General features: G+C 47.7%; 1 protein-coding gene across 4 annotated transcripts in view; it reads left to right on the top strand.

The window, feature by feature from the left end:
* Positions 1-18495, top strand: part of tiam2a (TIAM Rac1 associated GEF 2a) — a 65376-nt gene that overhangs the window by 28854 nt on the left and 18027 nt on the right. For all 4 annotated transcript variants that reach the window (XM_047014923.1, XM_047014932.1, XM_047014940.1 and 1 more), the window contains 11 exons: positions 125-297; positions 1561-1785; positions 4420-4605; positions 4885-5031; positions 7813-7866; positions 13552-13719; positions 14364-14468; positions 14590-14668; positions 14803-14892; positions 15120-15347; positions 17176-17279. In XM_047014923.1, the coding sequence (XP_046870879.1) occupies positions 125-297; positions 1561-1785; positions 4420-4605; positions 4885-5031; positions 7813-7866; positions 13552-13719; positions 14364-14468; positions 14590-14668; positions 14803-14892; positions 15120-15347; positions 17176-17279 (1559 nt within the window). The remainder of the gene's footprint in view (positions 1-124; positions 298-1560; positions 1786-4419; positions 4606-4884; positions 5032-7812; positions 7867-13551; positions 13720-14363; positions 14469-14589; positions 14669-14802; positions 14893-15119; positions 15348-17175; positions 17280-18495) is intronic.

The raw sequence follows: 18495 nt of genomic DNA, 5'->3' as shown, positions 1-18495 counted from the left end.
TATCTAAGGCACTTAGAACAAAGGAGGGAGACAAGGACACGTTTTTATACCCAATATGGACCCATATACAAATACCATGAATGTTTGCATTTGTTCTAACCACCCTCCTCTGCCTCTCTTCCAGGGTGTACCCTCCTCTTCTATGAGACCTACGGGAGGGGCTCTCCAGACCAGGAGCTGTCTCCCCGCTACGCTCTGCTGGCCGAAGACAGCATCGTCCAGGCCGTCCCCGAGCACCCCAAGAAGGAGAACGTCTTCTGCCTCAGCAACACCTACGGGGATGTCTACCTCTTCCAGGTGAGGAACCCTGGCTCCGCACCATCACACGCAGAAGCACAAACACACCAACACACCACGCACCTGCAGTGCCCAAACACACTAGACAGAAACGCCCAACGGTGCTCAGCTCGTTTGAGAGGTCCCAGCATCAGTGATGACTCCCTAGTGAGTCAGCAATGAGTGCCTCCCTACCAGTGCATGCTGGGCTTGTCTGTTCCGACTCCACACATATGGCTCTTCTGGCTGCCACGCAAAGACCCGTGTCCCATCCAACACACAAATAAGAACCAGAAACCACTGTGGAATGTTGGTGCGTGTGTCGAGGCAGGCTCGTTTGATGGTCCACTTCCTGCTTGGGCAACCAAGCGCTGCTTTGACGTGACCCTCATCATGTAGTGTGCTATGAGAGTAGACAGGCTGTGTCTAATGGTAGTAAATGGGTACATTTATACAGGCCTCGTCTCTTGAGTGGTTTTGTAATGTGTTGCATAGTGGTGCTCACTTATGTACACAGATGCAAACTGTGTGTTTATTGTGTCTATCCGCATGTCCAATCCCAAGGAGAACATTGATATTAAGAGAATACAGTTTGACTCTCTAGCTTGAGTGTCGGAGCAAACAATACCAAATTTACTGACCTCATATCCACCGTTGAATGCTAAAAGTCACATTTGACTCTTCTGGCCACGTTTAGAAGCTTCCCTTTGCAATTGAAGAAGAAGAACAAGAGGTTCTTGTTGTGGTATTCAGGGTCAGCCTTCATGACATGCTGAGGTGGAGTTGACATCAGTGCAGTTAGGAAACCATTCACTCTATAAAGTGAAACAGCGCAGAGCTCTGAGTTTTCCCATGAGTCACTCGCCCCTCTCATCTCACCACATTCAAAGCATGGAAACACAACTGAGAACATGACCGGTTACTAGCTGGTACTCACAATGACTCAAGTTTATTTCCCATTTGTAAAAAGGACAGGTACATTGGAATGATTTGGTCTTGCTCCTCTCAACGGTCCATATGAGCTAAACCTATCATAAATAATCTAAACCAACAATAAATACTTGATGGGGATGATGGTAATGAAGATGATGATTTTTATGATGCTGAAGAACAACCCCAAGTTCCAATCTTTCAAGTATTACAGTGAAAATGGTAAATCATATTACAGCAACTAGTTTTACAACTGGTCTAACACTGTACATCAGCATCCTACTAGTAAAAAGGTCTAACCTCCTTCTCCTGCCGTCCCCCACCACCCCCACATACACTCCCCCTCACCCCCAGGCCAGTAACCAGACAGACCTGGAGAACTGGGTGACGGCCCTCCACTCGGCCAGCGCCTCGCTGTTCGCCAAGCGCCAAGGTAAGGAGGACACGCCGCGCCTGCTGAGGAGCCAGATCCGCGGGCTGCTGCAGAAGATCGACATGGACGGCAAGATGAAGAAGATGGCTGAGCTGCAGCTCACCGTGGTCCACGACCCCAAGAACCGCAAGGCCATCGAGAACCAGGTGAGCGGGAGAGGTGCCGGGAGGAAGAGGAGGTCGAAATGGGGGGTGGAGGAGGGGGAGCTTGAAGTGTTGGAAGGGGAGGTGAAGGAAGTGGTGAATTCAAGGAGGATCCCGGGGTTTACAATGATGCGGGTGGTTATGTTTGGAAGAACATTTCAATTCAGCAATTTTTATTTCTCTTCTGCATCAGGGTAGTAATTTAAACTCTCACAACCACTGTGTGTTATTTCGTTTGAGAAAAAAAATGCAATGAAAAAAAACAACAACTTGTGATTTATTTTGAGAAGCGGGAGAATTGGCCTAAATCTAATGGTCCCAAAGCACGCACTCAAAGGACTAGCTTTCTCCCATAGCATTAGATTAGGAATCCAGATGTTTACGGTAATGGGCTCTCAACAAGCATTATGGTCTATGAGCCGGAGGGGAGAGCCAGACCCAAACAGCCCGCTAAAACTAGCCCACCGTACCTAGCTAACAGCTAATATACAATGGATAAAAGCCCTCCCCTCTCCAGTCCCATCTGGGCAAGAGTAGATAAAATAGGATTTATAGAGTGGGGTGATTAAGGAGGTGAATTTGGCTGCCTCAGAGTACTTCCTAATCTAAGCATATGACTCCATTTGGACATGTTGAGGTTTTAGCAGCAGTGTTTGGTCTGATGGTAGTTGGGGGGTTTATGAAAGCAAATCAGTCATGTGTTCTTATTATAACTAGAAGTTAAGTAACATGGCTGGTCAACTTTTCTTTGGGAAAAAGATGACGCACCCATGACTTTGAGGATGGTTCACCCATGTCTGTCCATCCAGTCCTATCTATCTCAACTGGTCTGTTTCCTCTTAGCTAGGGCACTACCTCAGGACAGATGGACATGGTCTGGAGCCAATGATAAAGGGTCAGAGGGGAAAGGGCGGGATTAGAACGAGACGAGAGCCCTAGGGCTGATAATGAATTGCATGGGGAAGGGGGGTGATAAGAGAGTAGAGGGAAGGGGTGTGCTGGTTACTGCAAGAGGGCACTTTGATGTGTCTAACCCCCCCCCCCCACCCTCAATCTTCCCCTTTCCAGAAATCAGTGCCAGGCCATCAGCTTTTTTTCAGTCCTCCTCACCTCCACCCCACCTAAGTAATGACTAGTGAATGAGTATTGCTTTTAAGACTTAAGGATCTGCCATTAAAGAAAGAGGGGGCAGATGTTGGAGAGGAAACTAACTGGAGATGAGGATCTTCAAGGAGTTTGGCCCATTCCTGCCTATTTGAATGAGGCTTCAATAGGAGTAGAATACTCCCAGGCCTGCTGGGTCCTAATGCCCTCACCAGTGACTGTCTCAGAGGTTTGCAGACCTTCTCCTAAGAGGGCACATGCATCATTCCACTTCAAGCCTATTTTCCACCCTCTCGCTATCTCTGTAGGGGAGAGTATAAGCATATTCATAGAAAACCACAAGTGATATGCTGAAGTAGACTGACATATTCCAAATAGGATATTTACCGCCTGTGTGACTTCTGACATGTGGGCCCGTGAAGGAGAGAGACAGCTCGTTATCTGACTGAAATGAATCTTGCGACGGTTCCGCTCGCTGCGGAGGACATGTCCTCCCTGTATCCAGCAATCACACCTTGATCCACCTCTCATTCTTTCCACTGGGAATGAAGAGGAGTTTACCTAACTGACATTTTAATTCCTCTTCATTTAAACGCCTCCTCGGTGCCGTAGTCCACACTATTATATTGGCCTCGGAATAGCAATGGCAAGACCTTCTCTCAGGGGATTTGCTGGCACCTAAGGTCCAGTGTAAGAAGAGTTGTCTGACCTGATTTTATGGTGTTATGTGGAGCTGGAGTTCTGTGAAGTGAGGCAAGCCAAATCAAGCACACTTTTAAGAATTTTCCTAGATGCTGGTATAGTGTTTCTGGTAATGTTTTCTTGTTGACTGTGACCGGCTGCATAGCCATAATGTTACTGGCTTGAGCTGTTAGTGCTGACAACTTCATCTCATCAGCTCATCCTGAACTTGCAGCTTTATGCTAGCTCCTGGTATGACTGCTGTGACCTTTTGTTTAGCCTATGGAATGCAAAAGGTTCACACCAACTCTCCTCCCCCATATCCCTCCTGGGCTTGAGGAATTTCACCAATGTGAATGAGTCTTATTAGAAGAAGACTCCATAGTGTGTTGTATTGTAAATGAACTGTGGGCAGACTAAAGCTATTAAAGTCAATTGTATGCTGAGGGCCGTTTAACTTCACTGTTTCCTCATTAAAGTGAACCCCCTCTTGCTCACAAAATAAGCACCTTCTCATACCATATCATGTAACGTGTGTGTGTTTAGAACGGGCAGGGGGATTTAGAGTAGCCTGTTGATCATCATCCTGCTCCCATGACTTTTATTACATAGAATAACAGAGACATAGGGATTAACGCGTATACACACACACACACGCACACACACACGCACACACCACCAGCCCTTGCTATCAACCCTGGTACCCCACAGCCTTCCACTTCCAACATATAGACCCCACCCCTAAACCAACATCTGCAAGCAATCGTATTTTGATGGAATGCACTCGCCTGACCCTAAACCCCCTCTCCTCTCTATCACCCCCTCCCCTCCACCCCTCTCTCCCCGTATCAGATTCAACAGTGGGAGCAGAACCTGGAGAAGTTCAATATGGACCTGTTCAGGATGCGCTGTTACCTGGCTAGCCTGCAGGGTGGCGAGCTACCCAACCCCAAAGGCCTGTTGGCTGCAGCCAGCCGGCCCTCCAAAGCAGCCCTGGGGCGCCTGGGGATCTTCTCTGTCTCCTCCTTCCACGCACTGGTGAGACATGCACCTGGCTCTGGACCAATCAGGATTCTCTGTAGAACTTGTGCCTAGACTTTTGTAGGAATCCTCTTTTGGAGTTATAGGAATTTGTGGAATGTTTGGAATTTGTGGAAAAAAAGGAATCTAGAAATTCTAGTAGATTCACTGGTGGTTCTTTGCCACTCTAATGGATTAGTGGACTAGATGAAAAATGACCTAAAGCATACAAGTTGAGCTTGACTGGGAAGCGGTAATGCTGCCTAGTTGTGACTCGTCGGCGTGTCTGCTGTCCAGATCTGTTCCAGGGACGAGGCCACACTGAGGAGACGCTCCGTGTCCCTCAGCCAGCGCTCACGCAGCAAGAGGGGCCTATTCTCCTCCCTGAAGGGCCTGGACAACCTCACCAGGAGAGGACGCGAGAAGAGGCCCTCAGTATCCCAGGTACCACACGCACACACACACACACACACGACACGTGACACACACATGATACACACACACCCAAAAAACACACACACACGTTTTGTTTCAAGCGAGGGCTACCTACCCAACCTGTCCAAGCCCATGTTTCCCCACATTAATTGCAATTGTGTTTATTACAAGTGTGTAAGCTCATCAGCTCTTCTGAGTTTTAAGTGCATATTGCCCTTACTGTGTAAACACTGGGAAACATTCCAAACCCAGGTCCAGATGAGAGGGGGTATTTGAAATCCTCACAGGTTAGTAATTACACACACACAGACTCATTATTTACTGATGTTCTAATCCACCCTTTCTTGCCTGAAGGTTTGGCCCGGAAAAGTACAGGGCAGTAGGTGGTCTAATTTAAGATGCATCTCAAGACCATAAAAAAACATTTTCTCCCTTCCTTAATCCTATTATAGAAAATCAATTTTTATGAATGGGAGTTCAGCAGATGTGGCATTGATATGGTTTTGATCTATCATTTTTTCCTGACTACTGCAACAAATCTTGATGTTGGACCATGTCCTTGACCGTCCTTGGCGCTCCAAAGATCAGATCCTATTCTGACTTGAATTGAAAGGGGGTCTTTGCTGTCCCACTCATAACATCCTTACACACAGTGTGTGGGCGTGTGGGCGTGTGGGCGTGTGGGCGTGGCTGTCCAGCAGGCCAGCCTAATGAGGCCCAGTTCCATTTCACACTGCAGAAGGCCGAGGTGGCGACGGGCGAGGACAGAAATGTAGCATGAATTATTAAAAGCCATATGTGGTAAATTGCAGCCTTCTGTCCCCAGCCTTGCAGCGCCAGACAGATGGTTTGTGTAAGGCCGCTAAATATTAAACAGCCCCACATTCCCCCCCTCCCTGCAGGATCTCCCTCTTGAGTTTTTAGGTCTAGAGCCGTTTTGGTACTTTTTTGCAACATTTACGTTGAAAATGTTTGTAATGGTATTTGAATTGGGTACAAATCAATACATTTTCAGAATCAGCTGATATGGTAAAGATCCAGTCTGACCCATTGTAGAGGATACTGCCCCCTGTCTTTAGGGAGGACCCCAGCTCCTCCTTGTGTGACATCACTGGATCTCTGGCTGTTCTATCCACTGGATTCACAACATGTTTACTAGAGAGGAATCTGAATGCTGTCTCTGTACTGTACCGCCTTACTCTTGCTTCTAACTTAAATCAAACTAGTGCAGTGCCCGTTGGTGGCTTTCCATATCCATTACTCCATTGCTTAGTGCAGCTCAACATGGCGGTGAATGCATTTATTAAAATCTGTTTCTTGCAAACCGCTCTTCCAAACAACTTCACACTCAATGTTGCATTTTTTGGGTACTAAGCAGGACGCGTGGAGAATTTCAACTTCTTACAATGCCCAGTTCTCTAGATAATCAGAACATAGACACACACACACTTACTGCCCTTTTAGACATGGACCTTTTCTTCTCTCTCACTTTGTCCTTGTCACTTTGTGTCTTTCTAGTGCCTTCACTGTTGATCTTGAACCTTTTTCTTTCTCCTTCCCTCGCTGTGTCTTTTTCTCTACATGTCTCTTCCACTTCATCTCTTTTATCTGTCCCTCCTCTCCTCCCATTTCTCCTACCTAGAGCGTAAACATCCTCCACAAGCTCCTCCTCCCACAGAGGAACTAGTGACTGAGTCATCTGTGTTGACGAAGCCCAAATCGGATTTACTCCGGCAATTCCCAAACCACAACTTCTCCCAGATGCCCCCACCCCGCCAGACACACTCACACAATCCCTGTCACATAGGATGCCCCGTTGGGAGCTGTCGACTGTTCAGGCTGACTGAAGTAGGCCAGATAGGCGCCCAGGGATTTGTGGAAGAAGTAGTTTAGGAGTTCTAAAACGAGTGGGATTTTTGAGCAGGCAGGGTTGTTTAGCCGCTTGACTATGCGAAAGTGTGTCAACAGGATGTCAAAGGGGGACTGTGTGTGTGTGTGTGTGTGTGTGTGTGTGTGTGTGTGTGTGTGTGTGTGTGTGCGCGTGTTTCAGGGTTTTTCTGAAATGGGTTACCTTGCTTCTTCGCCTTTTGAGCATACTTTCTGTAGCTTTCATGCAGACAGCAAAATACTGTTCTTCATTTCTATGGCCATTTCTGACTGAGCCTGTGAAAGGTCTCTAACTCTTGCAGACTCTTACAGTTAGAGTTGGAATCCTCACCCAGCAAACGTGGGTCTGCACTGTGTCAGCAGAGTTGACCTGCAGAGTCACCCTTACCACCCAGCTTAGCCTCGCGTCAGACTCCGGCCACAACACGACTTACATCACATGGGCATTGGGGGATGGGGGGGGGGAGGGGAGATCAAGAAAGGAGAGATTAAGAGGTTGAAGGGAAAGGGGGGATGAGGCAGAGATGTTGAGGGTTCTTTTTCCTTTCTTCCCTGGGCTTGGCTGTCTTCTCTTTCATCTCCTTTTTTTTTTCTCCATTCCCTGTCTTCTGCCACACAAGAGCATGAGCTTAGTGTCTCAATGCACACACGCATGCACACACACGTGTACACACACACACACTGCTTATTACAACGTCTGAAGCCGCAAAGGCTAAAGCCTGCACCAAAATAGTATCAAAGCTCAAGACTGACTGCACACTTTTAATTAGATCTATAATATCAATGTGTGTGGACAGTATATAATAAGGATAATATAATATACATGTACAGTCTAATTAATGAATGACTATGTCTGGATTGACTAAACCATCTGTCGTAACGTCACTCTTTCTCTCTCTGTAGATCTTTGAGAACGACGGTGAACAGCCCTACTGTCTGCCTCCCAGTGCTTCTGAGGTGAGTGCAAACTGACATGTTGATGTTTTAGAGGTGGTTTTCATCACCTGTCATGCATCCTGGTGGGTCGGAATACAGTCGATTTCATGACCAAGTTTAGCGCCACCGTGCATGCCAGAACACAGTGACAACTCCCAGGTACTGGGGTCAAGGGCCAGGAGGCGAGGCAGGGTGGAGGTCATGTCTGCTGCTTGTCTTGTGTCTGTCAGACTCAGGATCAAACATTGTGAGATTGTGGATGTGTGTGTGTGTGTCTGTAGGCTGTGTGTGTGCACTCAGGATCAAAGCACCGTTTCCTCTAGTGTGTCTGCAGGTGTGTCTATTCCACAAACACACTGCAGAAGAGCCACCGTGTCCACCCAGCAGACGTTTGAAGCAGAGGGGCTGAGGCTGCTGGGTGTCAGCCTGTCATGCCGTCTGAGTGTTGAACGAGTGAACGCTCCTCACACAGGTGTTACATGGATCAGAACAGCCCTAGCTTCACTGGCAGGATATAAGGTGGCACCAGCACCAATACATGTGATACAGTGCCCTCCAAAAGTATTGGAACAGTGAGGCCAATTCCTTTATTTTTGCTGTAGACTGAAAACATTTGGGCTTGACATCAAACGATGAATGTGAAACCAGAGATCAACGTTTCAGCTTTTATTTCCAGGTATTTACATCAGGATCTGATGCACAAATTAGAAAATATCACCTTTTTGTTCGAACCCACCCATTTGTCACGTGAGCAAAAGTATTGGAACATGTGACTGACAGGTGTGTTTTGTTGCCCAGGTGTGTCCTATTACATACATTATTCAATCAATAAATACCACTGAATGTCTACACTCAGGTTCAGATTGGGTAAGATAAGTTTTGTCTATGCAGACTGTATTCAGAGGTGAAAACAACATGAAAACCAGAGCGCTGTCTTTGGGTGAAAAACAAGCAATTGTGAGTCTTAGAGAAGATGGAAAATCAATCAGAGCCATTGCAGAAACATTGGCCATAGCCAGTACAACCATTTGGAATGTCCTGAAGAAGAAGAAAACTACTGGTGTACTAAGTAACAGACGTCGAACAGGTAGACCAAGGAAAACATCAGCAGTTGATGACAGAAACATTGTGAGAGCTGTAAAGAAAGACCCTAAAACAACTGTTAGTGAGATCAGCAACAACCTCCAGATGGCAGGAGTGAAGGTATCACTATCTACTGTTCGCAGAAGACTTCATGAACAAAAGTACAAGGGCTACACCAGAAGATGCAAACCACTCATTAGCAAGAAGAATAGGAAGGCCAGGCTGGAAATTGCCAAAAAGTACAGAGATGAACCTCAAAAATTCTGGGACAAAGTTTTATGGACTGATGAGACAAAGATTAACTTTTACCAAAGTGATGGAAAGGCTAAAGTTTGGAGAAAGAAAGGAACTGCTCATGATCCCAAACACACAAGCTCATCTGTGAAACACGGTGGAGGTAATGTCATGGCTTGGGCTTGCATGGCTTCTTCTGGGACGGGCTCATTAATCTTCATTGAGGATGTAACACATGATGGCAGCAGCAAAATGACCTCGGAAGTCTACAGAAACATTTTGTCTGCCAATTTAAGGAAAGATGCAACCAAACTGATTGGCAGAGCCTTCATCATGCAGCAAGATAACGACCCAAAACACACTGCCAAAACAACAAAGGAGTTCATCAGGGGCAAGAAATGGAAGGTATTAGACTGGCCAAGTCAATCTCCAGACTTAAACCCTATAGAGCATGCATTTTACCTGCTTAAGAGGAGACTGAAGGGAGGAACCCCACAAAACAAACAACAACTGAAAGAGGCTGCAGTGAAAGCCTGGGAAAGCATCAAAAAGGAAGAATGCAAAAGTTTGGTGACGTCAATGGGTCACAGACTTGCTGCAGTTATTGAAAGCAAAGGATTTGCAACTAAATATTAAGTCTTATTCACTTAAATGTTTTAAGTATATCTGTTCCAATACTTTTGCTCACATGAAAAATGGGTGGATTCAAACAAAATGTGATATTTTCTTAGTTGTGCATCAGATCCTGATGTAAATACCTGGAAATAAAAGCTGAAACGTTGATCTCTGGTCTCACGTTCATTATTTGATGTCAAGCCCAAATGTTTTCAGTCTACAGCAAAAATAAAGGAATTCGCCTCACTGTTCCAATACTTTTGGAGGGCACTGTAAGTAGTGTCTGGCATCGAGTTGACTTCTCCAACTGCGCCTCTTTCTCCACCTTTCTCAACCCAGAGAACCATTTGGCCTGCCAGTGTCAGGATCTGCACAGCCACTAAGGTTTTAGAGCAGGCACCCTCTGCCAGTGGGAACACAATGGTACAGTCACAGATGGGACAGGATGCCTATCTTCTAATACTGAAGCGTCCCTCTTCCAACAGCGACAATGATTCGTATTGATGTGGGTAGAGAGGACTGGGGTGTTGTGAATGTACCCTATGTTTGAAATTGCGACACCCAGAGTCATAATAGGAAGTGGTTTAGCCAGGCACAATGATGGCCTTTCAGACTAGATGTTTTCATGTTTTTTTTGACGCGTCTCTTTTCCTGTGTCTGACTTTTTCGGAAACAACTTCTTCCTAGAAGCAGTTTGTTGGTCGGGTGTTGGGGTCCAAGGTTGCGGAGAATGCAGCAAAGCTGTATTGATTTTGGCACCATATGCAGTTAATTCTGCTTATCCCCCTCTGTCTGTGTATGTCTGTCTGTCTCTCTCTACATCTCCCCTTGCTCTCTACATCTCCCCTTGCTCTCTACCTCTCCCCTTGCTCTCTACCTCTCCCCTTGCTCTCTACATCTCCCCTTGCTCTCTACCTCTCCCCTTGCTCTCTACATCTCCCCTTGCTCTCTACCTCTCCCCTTGCTCTCTACATCTCCCCTTGCTCTCTACATCTCCCCTTGCTCTCTACCTCTCCCCTTGCTCTCTACATCTCCCCTTGCTCTCTACCTCTCCCCTTGCTCTCTACCTCTCCCCTTGCTCTCTACCTCTCCCCTTGCTCTCTACCTCTCCCCTTGCTCTCTACATCTCCCCTTGCTCTCTACCTCTCCCCTTGCTCTCTACCTCTCCCCTTGCTCTCTACATCTCCCCTTGCTCTCTACCTCTCCCCTTGCTCTCTACATCTCCCCTTGCTCTCTACCTCTCCCCTTGATCTCTACCTCTCCCCTTGCTCTCTACCTCTCCCCTTGCTCTCGACATCTCCCCTTGCTCTCTACATCTCCCCTTGCTCTCTACATCTCCCCTTGCTCTCTACCTCTCCCCTTGCTCTCTACATCTCCCCTTGCTCTCTACATCTCCCCTTGCTCTCTACCTCTCCCCTTGCTCTCTACCTCTCCCCTTGCTCTCTACCTCTCCCCTTGCTCTCTACATCTCCCCTTGCTCTCTACATCTCCCCTTGCTCTCTACATCTCCCCTTGCTCTCTACCTCTCCCCTCACCCTCCTTCCTTATCCTTCACTTGTATCTGGACATGTACTGGCTCTGTCTTTGTTCCATCACCAACTGGCTTCAGAGCTCTTGTAATTTTTTCTATTTATCAATCTTCTAAGATCTAATCCAATGGAGAACATGTGTGTGTGTGTGTGTGTGCGCTTCTTGTCTCTGTGACGCCTCAATGCAGGCTTCGCCTCACAACTGTCTCACCGTGCTGGTGATGAGCTGACGGTGTCGACAAACAGGAAAGAATGTGTCCTGTATACCAGCCCCCAGTCAGCAGCAAACCCATGGGGAGACGACACACACACACACACACACACACCTTTACCCTACACTGTACTCTAAACTGTGCTCCACAGTCTTGTACTACTAATCCCCAGGCTCTCAACAAACCATAAAAAGTCTCCTTTCAGAGTTGTAAACCCCAGTCTCTTTCTCTGTCACCACCTCTGCATCAATGCCATGCTCAGTTGCCCATGACAAACTTCACTCGCACTTCCACTTCAGGGCCAGAACTAGGTGTCGGTGGCAACAGAAGCTCCACTTCTGGGGAGGCGTGGGCTTGCCAGCACAAAGACTTATGGATCATGTAGTTTGTTTGATTCCCTCGTGAAGTCTAGAGTTCTATTCCTTTAACATCTTCCTGCCTGTTCTTATTCACTAGGTCAGGTGGTTCTATTTTCTTCTGTGGTGTGGTATTTGTGTTGACCTGTTGCTAAGCGGATCCCAGCGTTGAGAGGGTGTTTCTGGACAGTGGTCAGCTCTTATACCAGATGTTTGGGCCTCTTTACATGGAAGTCTTACAATGTACCAGGGTAGAGTGGAGGTTGGCAGTTTAAAATGATTTCCCGTCTTACAGGAGTGAAAACTGAAGGATAGTTTTGGTTTTCACGCACACACACATGCAGTGTGAGGTTTGGCAGCGCCAGTGGAAAGTTGACCCGCCCATTACAACCCTGTGGCCGTGAATGAGTGCACAGTTACTCAGCTACCGGCCTTTAGGAGCTGTGGACCTGTCACCGGCGACAACGGAATCACAGCTTTCCAGTCACCCAACGGCCTTCCAGACAGACAGTGTTGCTGCTGACCCAACGTTTGTCACCGCAACTGTTTTTTTTCCACCCCCCTCCCTCCAAACACAACCTCATTAACCTGAAAGAGCAGACAAACGTTAGCATTGAAGCAGCTCTTTGTTGCTTGTGTCCCCAAAGGTCAGGGCCCATGTTGGCAGGAACATTGGGAGCTTTTATTTTGGCTGCAGTCGGCCAGGTTACGCTACCCAAATGGACATGTTGCTGGAAAACCAGCTGAATGTTTGTCTTTACGCCCATGTTGTTTCTGGCCATGTTGGTCAGAATGCCACTTTGTTTTTAACACCCGGCTCTGTGTATGTCTGTGTGTGTGTGTTTAAGCAACCAACATTATAGCATCATTGGCCAAATCAAAGAGACCATAGTCTACCCCACTGAGACATGGGTCTCCCAAGGCTTTCCATCATGAAACATGGTGATGCATCAACAGTAGACATGCTGTCTCTAGGAAACACTCACAAACACAGCCCTTTCTAGTCTCCCTTTGCAGTTGAACACTACTCACTTTCAAACTTAGTTCAGTGATACCTCATGTCTCATATCTGTCCTTAGAATCCATCCAGTTACAACTACTGGCCTTCTCACAGAAATGCTGAATCATGTGAGGTTTGAGATGATTTGACTCTGCGCTGTTTCCTCTAGATGTGGAGCCTCCACAACGCTCCGTGGTCCCCACCACAACCCAGAATGCAACAGTGGCACTTTTCCCTTCAGAGACACTGAGGCGAAACCAAAACCCCAAAATGTCCGCCTTCGTGGGCCAGTGGCAGGCCTTTATACCAGCATTAATCCTAACCCCAGTGTGTCACTGGTAGTTCCACTATGAACTAATTGCCTTCAAATGGCTCCCTGGACAGCCCTCTCAGCCTGAATCATAAAATCACCCAAAGGGGCCCACCCTGAGCTCAGTAGAACAGTGTAGATCTCAGTCTAGACCCTCTCTAGCCCTTTGTAATACCCCAGCACTCTACCCCCCTGTGTACACACCATCATTATGATGGCTATTATTTGGAACGGCTCGCGTCTTATGATGTCAAATGAATTTCTAAATGGTTAATTGCATGAGATCTTTGCTCTGCAGCTTGAGCCACTGCCAGTTAATACATTTGGTCTAATGTGGTCGTATTGATTTGTTTGCTTTCCCTCCCAGAGACTAGATGGCCTGGCCAACATCTACTCCATGTCGCCCCCCAAGGGCGGACCGTGGGACTGCAGTGGGGAAGCAAACACCAGCATCTACATGCCAGACAGCCTGACAGTCCAAGTGCCCATCAGACAAGATTACCTGGTGGTTGATGTCCTCTCCGTAGCGTGCAAGGTAAGGAGGACTATGGGATAACCTTTGAGTTGAATAACAGCTTTCTTTATATAACCAGCTCACTTGCACACTCACGGGCTTTAGCTCAGTGATAAAGCATTAGACTCAACACACAAACAATAGATTGACGCATTGATCGAAAGGTCACTGGTTTAAATCCCCTCCTGTACCTGGCTTTAGATAAAGCGGTCTGCTAAATGAACACGTTACCTCTGTCACTTAAGATCTTTGCGAAATGAACACATTGATACGTAACCACTGTGGGGCCTGTGTTGTGCAGCGCGTGACGAGAGGCGGCCATATTGAAATGCTGTCTGCACGATGTGACCGGCCCACGCTTTGCTGGTGTCCTGTGACCAGCTCATGGCTTATTCATGTTACTGCGGCCATTGTTGGTGTTTCTGTGCTATTTGAAGCCATTCTTTGTACAGACTGTGACTAGGCCACGTGTCTCAGCCTCCCTACCCCCTGATCTGGTTCCCACAGGCAGAGGCTACAGCCTCTTCACCATACCTCACAACAAACCAGCACCCCGGCATAATAGCCACCAATATACTCAGTGTGTGTCTCCAAGCTTTCGAACACATGCGGGGCCCAGCCCAGGTTGTGGTATCAGGTGGACTCATGGTGTTTCTGTGCTGCAGGTGAAGCAGCTGGAGCCCAGCCTGCACTGTCTGAGGCTGCACAGGTGTGTGGGCCAGACTGTGGAGGTGCACACGCCCGGGCCCCACAAACTCATCCTGGACCAGGTGAGGGGAAGCACACACATGGACACACACGCACACATGTATACATACACGTATAGACATGCACGCACACACGCACACATTGACACGTTGAGAATGCTGACCAAGCTTTCCCCTGCTGCAGTTGTATGATGAGTTGGAGGTGGTTCCTCTGAATATAATCCCCCTGCACATGACCAAGCCTGCCTGCACTGGAGACTTTGGTGAGTGCACACGAGCAGTTGTGTGTGTGTGTGTGTGTCCGTCTGTCTTTACTGGGGCTGTCCATACCTCTGTGTCTTTCTGTGTGCCTGTGTCTGACCCATGTTTCTGTGTGTGTGTGTGTGTGTGTTGTCAGGTTTTGCAGTCACAGGGCACATAGACAGTCAAAGGAACAGCAAGATCTTTGTCAGTGAAGTGCTCCCAGATGGACTGGCCTTTAGTCAAGGTAATACCCTTGGTTACTGTCTGAGAGAAAATGTGTGTCAGTGAGTGAGATTGTTTGTGTGTGTGTGTGTGGCAGAGAGGGAGTGTTTGTGTGCGTGAGAGAATGAGTGTGTGTATGTGAGAGTGAGCGAGAGAAAGAGATTGTGTGTGTGTGTGTTTGACTCTATTCCCTGAATGCTTGCCAGATGACCTTCTCTTACCTGCGTGTGTTGTGCCCCCACCCCACAGGACTGTGTCCGGGGGATGAGATCCTGGTTCTGAACGGCCAGGCTGTGTCCAGTCTTGACCTGGCTCTGATCCAGACCTTGTTTGCCGAGCAGACCCTCCAGCTGATCCTAAGACGGGACGGCCCCCTGGCCTCGCCCCTCCTCTCGGACCCCCCAACACCCCTGGCCAACCAGTCCCACCTGCTGCAGGACCTCCTGGATACCCACCACAGAGCCAAGTCCACCACAGGTGAAACGGCTTTTATGGAAACACACACACACAGTTTGCCAAGAAGTAGTGTTTTTCTGGAAGTTTGTGAGGGTGTCACATTTTCACAGAAACTTACAAATAACTGTGTGGGTTGTGCCTGTCGTGTGTGCACACAAGACCGCCACCTTCCTCAGTTCATATCAATAACAGTGTCTCTGGAAATAGTGTTCTGGTAAGCTGTGGCTTTGTTTCAGGCCAAATGTGTTGACTCAGGCCAAAGCTCTGGGTCTGTGCTCAAACACATGTTATAGTAAGTGTGAGGATAGGGGTCAAATATTAACTTATTCAATCTCCTAGATGTTGAGTTATCTCTTGACATGCTGGTTAAAGTCTGAGTTTTGGTATGACAGCTTCACATCCACCCGTAACCCAACACCTCACACTTCCTCTTAGCGAGAGGATATTTGTCGAGTCAGAATTCTACTTCCTTTAAACAGTCTGCTGTAAAAGCCCTTTTGATTGGTCAGTATTTGCCCAGTGTTTCTGGCTGTTGGATCAACATGCAGTAGGCAGAAGCTGATCTCCAGGGGTGATGTATTTTTTGGGGACGTTTTGGAGATCATTAGAGTGGCTAGTTTCCAGTGTTCGGTTCATTGCTGTCTAGATGCAGATTAAGGCAATATTTTGTGAAGCTCGGTCAGGTCAATTAAGAACTACAGACGGCTGGGTTTGTTTAAAGCTTCGTACCAGCTGTCACTTCACCACCCTGAAGGTAAGCAGAGGATAAATGTGATTATATGGGCTGTTTAAGTATAACATTATTGGCTGTTGAATTGTAAAATATAGGCATTTATAAAATGCACAATAATACATTTATAAAATGTAAAAAATAAATAAAAAGGACAATATTTTAAGGATTAAAACAACATGCAGAAGTACATTTGAGGGCGAGTATCAAATGTCAAGTAGTTGGCAGTTATGAGGTTCCTCACAGCATGACGCATTGTTGTGCTGTGCTGTGAGGAAATGTTCTGTGCTACATTCATGAGTAATGGACAGTATGAGAATGACAAAACAAGAATGATGTGCACCTTTGCACACCCATTGTTTGAGGTAAACTTCAGAGCTCATGACTGCAGTTTCCTTCTCTGCCTCTGGAGGGCGTGTAAACCCAGTCAGGCTGATGAGGAAAGTGAGAGGCATCCACACACACACTGTACCGTGTGTGTGTGAACCACAATACTGCTACCCTGTAGTCAGCACCCTTCCTGTTATTGTTTATTTCAACATCCAAGTGGCCGGTCGATAGTGCTTAAGGAGCCCCACACACATTTAGCTACATCACATTAACTAGCCCAAAGCCAGTGTTTCCCTGCATGTTGTTTATCTCACCAGCTACTGTTAGGGACCAGGGAACACTAAGTCTAAAGGTACGTGGTGAACCACACACACGTACACACACACAGTGTAATCAGGAGGGTGTGGTGTTTGCAAGCACAGTTCTGTCTGTTCTTTTCTGAAGATGAAATTCTCAGAAAAAGCCCCCAGACTGTGAGCTGAGCGCAGGCTGTGTTTGGATCAGGAGATGGACGCAGCAGCAGGAAACATGGCTGCCACTCTGGGAGGCTGGAGTGTGTGTGACACAGCTGGACATCTTTGTCGCACTACAGGAACACACTAGGGATCTGAATGCTTGCTGTTCCTGCACACAGACACATTTCCAAACTCCAAAAAACCTACAATGTCCGATTACAAAGTGATGCAGAAGTCGGCTTCAAATGTCATTCAGTAAACATGGCTAATGGGTAAAGGCTTATGTCCAGCTGATTTCTGTGCTAACTGCAAACTGGTCCCTGTGTCTCCTCAGATGTGTCTGTGGGGCCTGGCGGAGCAGGAGACTCACTAGGCCTGGAAAATGGTCTACAGCACAGCCGCCAGCAGAACCTTCACAGGCCTGTCCAGCACAGCAAGGTAGGAGGCTCTCCTACACCACACAGCTGGGAGGGAGCGGTGGGAGGAAGGGAGGGGAGGGAGGACTGAAGGGAGAGCACTTCTCAATGCAAGTGTGTATGTGTGAGTGTGCCGGTACGTGTGTGTTGCGTGTGTGTGTGTGTCTTTGGCGGTCGTCTTCATGGGCAGCAGCTGCATCTAGATCTCAGAACAGCTCGGCTGGCACCAGTGTTTAACGTCTCTTTGTTATTGCTTCACCCTGTTAAAGAGACAGCTCATTACTGTCAGCCAGTCCAGAGGGGAGAGGGGACGAGGCTCCCGCCCACCCTGTCACCGTTCTCCCTCCCCTAACTGTCACTGAGGATCACACGCGTGTACCACACATAATGAGACGCCCGACACTTTCTCACGCGTACTTTCTGCCGCGCGCACATACATGCCCTCCTTCACACTGTAACACATACGGGCGGCCGTACACACACACACACCCATGCAGTTCCTCACTCTGTCACACGCGTGTGTGCGCGCGCACACACTCAAACCTCAGGAAGTGGGCCAGGGTTCTCTGTAGAGAGATGGAGATGAAGCTCCGTGGTCTACCCAGTTAACAGCTTCTCCAGGAGTCCGCCATGTCTTTCTGCAGTCTGCCCTGACAGAACAGAGACGCTGCTCTCTGGAGGTAATACGATTACACTGGAGGGTAGTCAGGAGGTTGCTTTTAAAGGATTCAAGGTCGCAGTCAGAAGTGAGCTGGGCACACTTTGGTGCGAGGAACCAGAAGCTGTCGTAATCGTAGGAAAACCTCCTTGGCCAGCACACCTCTTCACTTGTCGCCTCGTCCGAACTTTGAAAGCTGCGGCGGACTGTGAGTATGCCAGCGCTTGGCCGTCTCTCCTCAGAGAGACTCCCCGGCTCAGGAGGCACCGGGGCCTGTTTCTGGCCTCGATTGAATCCTCACCCGTCACTTCTGGCTTTGTGATATGTAAATGATAACTTATGGAAGTCATTAAAGTGTGTTTGTGTGTCCCGTCGGAAAACTGGCCTCGGAATTATGGTAATAAAGCTGATTCAGACGACAGGAAAGTGTCTATGCAAGGGCTTATTATTGAGATGCATTAATGAGTGTGGTCATCCATAAAGAGGCAGATTTTAATGATGTCGACTTCATCTGTGTAAATGGTGCAGGGGTGAGAAGAGAGAGGGGGATAGAATGAGAAAGCGGGCATACAAATAAGTT

The sequence above is a fragment of the Hypomesus transpacificus genome, chromosome 3 (genome assembly GCF_021917145.1).
Source record: "Hypomesus transpacificus isolate Combined female chromosome 3, fHypTra1, whole genome shotgun sequence".
In the NCBI taxonomy this organism is placed as follows: domain Eukaryota; kingdom Metazoa; phylum Chordata; class Actinopteri; order Osmeriformes; family Osmeridae; genus Hypomesus; species Hypomesus transpacificus.
Note: the sequence above shows the minus strand (reverse complement) of the source record. Positions and strands in the feature narration are given on the sequence as shown.